Source organism: Vigna radiata, chromosome 3 (genome assembly GCF_000741045.1).
Source record: "Vigna radiata var. radiata cultivar VC1973A chromosome 3, Vradiata_ver6, whole genome shotgun sequence".
Taxonomy (NCBI): Eukaryota; Viridiplantae; Streptophyta; class Magnoliopsida; order Fabales; family Fabaceae; genus Vigna; species Vigna radiata.
Genome location: NC_028353.1, coordinates 10,827,603 through 10,833,602, shown reverse-complemented (window position 1 = coordinate 10,833,602; position 6,000 = coordinate 10,827,603). Strand labels below are relative to the sequence as shown.

At 34.4% G+C, this 6,000-nt stretch overlaps 1 protein-coding gene across 1 annotated transcript; it reads left to right on the top strand.

Moving 5' to 3' along the window:
* The first annotated feature begins 987 nt into the window (after positions 1 to 987).
* LOC106757856 (cyclic dof factor 3) lies at positions 988 to 4,250 on the top strand. The gene is made up of 2 exons (XM_014640686.2): positions 988 to 1,453; positions 2,603 to 4,250. Exons 1-2 carry the CDS (start codon positions 1,241 to 1,243, stop codon positions 3,839 to 3,841), a joined length of 1,452 nt encoding a protein of 483 aa, XP_014496172.1. The 5' UTR covers positions 988 to 1,240; the 3' UTR covers positions 3,842 to 4,250.
* The last annotated feature ends 1,750 nt before the right edge of the window (positions 4,251 to 6,000 follow it).

Here is a 6,000-nt window from a genome sequence, read left to right as displayed (position 1 = left end):
GAGAATTAAAAAGAGACAGAATGTAATCACTTTTTTTTTTCTTTCTTTTCACCTTTTTTAAATTTGTATCTGTCTGCATTTTCATGAATAAAATTTAACTACAGTGTTACGACTTTTTAATTATCACTTTTTACCCAAAAACAATTCTTTTCATCTCAAAAGTTTTGGTAAAAACATATATTAAATGTTAACATGCATTATTGAGATAAATAATCTACCTTTTACATACTAACACTGTCAATATAAAATTTTATCCTTATCAATCAATTGAAAAACATTTTAAATATATTTTATTAATTATCATTAGCGACTTATACGGAAAAGATAAAAAGCCTTTTACATCAACTCTCTACTAGGGATAAAGTCTAAGGAATTAGCATGAAATTTTAGATTTTAGCTCCAACGTTGCCAATGTTGAAAAAAAAAATATTAAATTCTAAAATAAACCATTTTTCAATACTCTCTAAAATAAAAATACACCTTTCTTAAAAAAAAAAGTTGATAGTATATATTCTTTTATTATTCTAAAACATTTAAATTTTGATTTAATCGTCCGCTTTTTTTTCTCTTTAATCTTAAAATGTGTAGTTTTTGTTTTCCAAATGTTAACTAAAACCATTTTTGTGTTCTCTACACAAAGTAGTTTTCTTAAGGAAAGATGTATTTCAAAATTAAAAAGGCTAAAAGTAAAGAATAAAATAGGACTGAAATAATAATTATTAAAAGCAATAATACAATCATGTTGAATTTCTTTATTAAATTTTTGACAGAGAGAGAGAGGGAAGAAGTCCATGTAGCGTAATTTTGGTTGGACAATATTATCAAGAAAGCAACCAATAAAATTGTTCCACGAAGGCTAAAACAGCGGTACCCTCGATGAAGACGCTGACGTGGCGGCGAGTGGGGTGCACAGAAAGAGTGTGCAACTCAGAGAATCAAACACTTGAAAAGAAAATCTATTCCAAGCCACAAAAACTTGTGGCCATGAATCCAAACCCCTCTGTGACGTGGCACCCTGCACTCGTTTAAACGGATCAAAATCCACCTCGTCCTGCTTCCATTGCCAACTTTCATCAAAACCCAAACCTCAAAAAAACCGAACACACTGTAACAGACACAACACCTGCAGTAGTAGTAGTAATAACCAAACCACCCTGCTTCAATCACAACACACGTAAACCTAACACACACCACCTCGCGCGTTTTTCCTTTCTCTCGTTGCCGTTTCAATTCTCAGAAAATGCTCGAAAATAAGGACCCTGCAATTAGGCTCTTCGGCCAGAAGATTGCCTTTTCCGGAGAACCCGAAGCTCCGACCATTGCCGCCGCTCACACCCCCTCGCCACCGCCGCCGGTGGATGTTGTCAGAGACGCAGAAGAAGAAGGAGAAGAAGAAGTAGTAGATGACGACGTTGCTGACTCAGAGGCTGAAGATGATGACAACAGAGATAAGGTAACGTGATTAACAGCACCTAGGTTCTAACAATTCATGGGTCGGTTCATTTTTCCGTTCGGGTGCCAAAATTTCCCTCTTTTCAAATTCTTCCCCAGTAATTCTTTTCTGCATCAAGTTTTTCTGTATTCGTTTTCGAATGTAAAACGGTTGTGTTCGCTTTTTTCATTTTTATTTTTTAAAATTATTAGTTCATAATTTTGTTTTGATTTTGAAATTTAGGATTATTATATTTTTCGGGCTATGCTTATTTTCGGTTTTTGTGTATGGGATCTGCAACTTCAGAAACACAGTGCTCGAAGCAGAGTCAATTGTAAAATACATAAAGTTTTTGTATTCAGTTACAAAACCGTGCTAATTTCAGGTTGTGTGCATCCTTCCCTTATTTAGAAGGGGAAGTGAAGTTTTTTTTTCTTCTTTTTTTATCTGTAATTTTCTGAGTCTTTTGTTTTTTGTTTCCATTTTAGTACTGATTGAATATGCCCGAGGAACCTGGGTATTTAATTTTAGGTCAAATTGCTTTTCATGCTGAGTAAACTGACTGGTGGAGCAGTATTTTTGTGAACACGGTTCAGTTTTAGTCCACTCATACTGCTAGTCAAATATTTCTGCTAATAATCTACCATCTGAGTTCAAAGCACCAATTTTCACTTTTAGACTTTTCTTAGCTGAGATAGAACGTTTTTCACTCGTAATAATCTACCAAGGTAGCTTCTTCAGTTCCACAATTTGTAATTTGCTTAACCCTTAGGATTGTTGCTTTCATCATCTTGGTATATATCATGTTCTGGAAAATATGTTTGCATCGTGAAATAGAACAACTTTCAATGGGTAAATTCATTGGTCCTGTTCGAATTACATGCTTTTCTTCATCAGTGAAGAAAACCTACTCTATGCACAAAACACAGATACATTTTTTGTTTTAAAAATGGAGCAACAGAATGTTTTTACTTTTCTCCTACCTTCTTTATCTTGTGGTTGGAGTTATTTATGTCATTTGCGAGTGAGTACATATTAGTAAAATGGTACGAACATGACAAAAACAAAAGTTTGCCCTCATAACTCTGAATCAGCTTGTGTATGCTTGTTGTTACTCGTTATCCCAAAGTATGCATTTCATTAATTAAGAAAACACTGGCAAATTATTAGGATCCTGCAGAAGAAGTTAGTGAGAAAACGAAAGAAGCTGATCTTCCTCCAAATGCTGCAGACTCTAAGAACACCGCAGAGGGTCTTCAGAATCCAAACACACCTTCCATAGACGAAGAATCTGCAAAGTCAAAATCCAACAAGTCAGAAAACGATCAAACCGATCCAACCACAACTGGTGCTGCTACTGCAACCAACAACTCACAAGACAACAACAATAAAACGCTGAAAAAACCAGACAAAATTCTTCCTTGTCCTCGCTGCAATAGCATGGACACCAAGTTCTGTTACTACAACAACTACAATGTGAACCAGCCACGTTACTTCTGCAAAGCGTGCCAAAGGTACTGGACCGCCGGGGGCACCATGCGAAACGTGCCGGTGGGTGCAGGGAGGAGAAAGAACAAAAACTCAGCCTCTCACTATCGCCATATCACAATCTCTGAAGCACTTCAAGCTGCAAGAATCGATTCCCCAAACGGGACTCATCTTTTGAAGCCCAATGGTAGAGTCCTCAGCTTTGGTTTAGACCCTCCAATTTGTGATTCCATGGCATCAGTCCTGAACCTCGCAGAGAAGAAAAAAAGAAACGGGTTTCACTCCATGGAGGATCAGAGAAACAAAGATGATGACTGCTCCAGTGCATCATCCATCACCGTTTCCAATGAAGAAAGTGGGAAAAGCACGTCACAAGAATCATTGGTGCCTAACAACAACAGTTTCATACATCATCATCATCACCATGTTCCATGCATCTCCACTGTTCCTTGGGCTTATCCTTGGAACTCCGGGGTTCCCTCAGCACCTGCTCTGTGCCCTCCAGGGTTTCCCATGTCGTTTTACCCTCATGCATTTTGGAACATTCCATGGTTTCCCACACACCATGCTGCCCCAGCTCCAAGGTCTCCGGGTTCTGGTCCAAATTCTCCCACTCTCGGGAAACACTCCAGGGACGATGACTCGGCGAAGCAAGAGCACGTCTATGAGGAACCCTCGAGGCAGAGAAACGGGTCTGTTTTGGTGCCGAAAACTTTGAGAATCGATGACCCCAGTGAGGCAGCCAAGAGTTCAATATGGGCAACTTTAGGGATCAAGAACGAGTGTGTGAGTGGGGGTGGCATGTTCAAAGGGTTCCAATCAAAGAAAGAAGAGAAAGAAGGTGTCATGGAAACCTCTCCTGTGTTGAGGGCCAACCCTGCAGCCTTGTCTAGATCCCTTAACTTTCACGAGAACTCTTGATCGAGTCAGCACTTACAATAAAAACAGAACAAGAACAACCTTGGTAGGAGACGGTGACCATCTTTCAGCAATGGGGGTATGGACATGAAGTGAAGGTTGGTAGTCTCTGATTTGATCAGCATAGGTTGGGGGAACTAATCTACTAGGAGGGTTTAGTTGGTGGAGCTGGGAAGTCGCAACTAATTTCTGTCTTTCATGTCAGTAACACTATATATTTTTTCTTTTCCCTTTTTATGTACTTAGTTTGGTGAGTTTGAGTTGATGTACATATATATATAAATATATGTGAAAATACTTGCTAGAGATGGAAAAAGGTCTTTACCATGTATAAAAAATCAGAGCTAGTGTATTTTGATCTTTGATATGAAAATGGAAAATGAAACTGCCTCTGTTTTTATGTTTTTTATGTTTGGTTCTTTGTGGAAAAGTTGTGGATGCTATTCTATGTCTCAGTAGAGAGGTATTATTATCAAGGATTACGATATTTGGATTATATTTTTTAATAATTTTTTAATAATAAGATATATGTTATTTTTTTATTGATCAATTTAAATTTATATTTAAAAAATATTTAAAATAGACTAATCATAAGTTATTATATATGTATTATAAAAAATTTATTGAAAAAGTGTTGTTAAAAATACTTCTCTTGTTATCAATCAAGCATTTTCTTTTTTTAAAAGAGATAAAAATAAAATGTATAGAAAGAGAAGACGGCAATATGCGAAGGTAGTCGATAATGTTATGAGAGTGATATGGCTGGTGTGTTGTTAGAAAGCTAAAAAGAGATTAAAGTTAGTGAAGAGAGCATTGGTTATTCCTAGAGTTGCATGATGATGAAGTGTGAAGGTATAATGGAATGAGAACGAATATTTTTATATTAGAAAAAATTTCTTTTAACAATTATTTTTTAACAATTTTTTATAACAGTAAATTATAATAAATCTATTTTAAATATTTTTTTAAATATAAATTTAAAAAAACCAATAAAATAATAACATTTATTTTGTTATAAAAAAATTATTAAAAAAAATTGTCAATGATCTTTCGCTTAAACCCTCCTTTGAGTCTTTAGACTTGCATCTAAAATATGCCACCTAGTTCTACTTTTTCTACACCAAGGATCTTAACTACCACAAAGGATGGACCACTAGAATACTTTCTCTCAATTTATCAACCTTAAATATATATATATATATATATATAAATTTTATTTTGTTTGGATAATACAACTATGTTATAAGGTTGGAAGAAAGGATATTTCTATTTGCAAATTAAACAAGTAATAAATATTTGTATTTATTATTTGCGTCTATCCATTGAAAGTATCTATTTGGTTTTGGTCGCATATTTTTCTGGTAATACAAATTTATATTTTGTGATAATGACAATTATATGTTAGCTGTAATTAATTATTAAAGAAACTATTATCCATTTTGGCACTTATTATTTAAGATGAATAATGACAAAAGCCTATGACATTGGAATTTTATAAATTGTGATTAAAGAATTGTGGTGGATATTATGAATGAATAAGTGTTATGAGAAGAAAACAGAAAGATATTTTGAGGTTGAATGTAATAGAAGCCACACAGAGAGTTTAGGAATAAGATGAGTTGGGATGGGACCCTTAAGTTTTTGTTACTTTTGGCTTTTCTTATCTTTTCCTTTTTGCCCTTTTCCTTTTCTCAAGGAAAGCAATTCTTCATTCCTTTTCCTCCATATATCTATGCCAGATTTCAATTTACAACCAAAACTACACAGACAGATCATTGCAAGTAACCATCATCATTAATTTTTACCCATCAATTTCTTATATATATATATATAGACAATGATATTTTAACAATTTTTTTTCAACAACATTTTTATAACAGAACACGTATTACTGTTTTATTGATCCGTTTAAATTTATTTTAAAAAACATTTAAAACGGACTAGTCACAAATTATCACGTATACGTTGTCAAAAAGTTATCAAAAGAAAGAATTGTTAAAAAAACTTTTTCTTATATCTATACCCCTTTTCCTCCTTCCACACTGCTATAATCACACCTTTACCATATTAGCCACCAATGAAAATCACACTTACATTTTCTTCATTTTTCTTTTACTTCCCTAACATATCTATCATTCCTACCACCCTCATTTGGAAGGATG

Bases quoted from the DNA above. Each gene is read 5' to 3' on its own strand.
- LOC106757856 (XM_014640686.2), top strand. From the start codon at position 1,241: ATGCTCGAAAATAAGGACCCTGCAATTAGGCTCTTCGGCCAGAAGATT. The intron at 1,454-2,602 runs GTAACGTGATTA...GCAAATTATTAG, and splicing joins ATGATGACAACAGAGATAAG to GATCCTGCAGAAGAAGTTAG.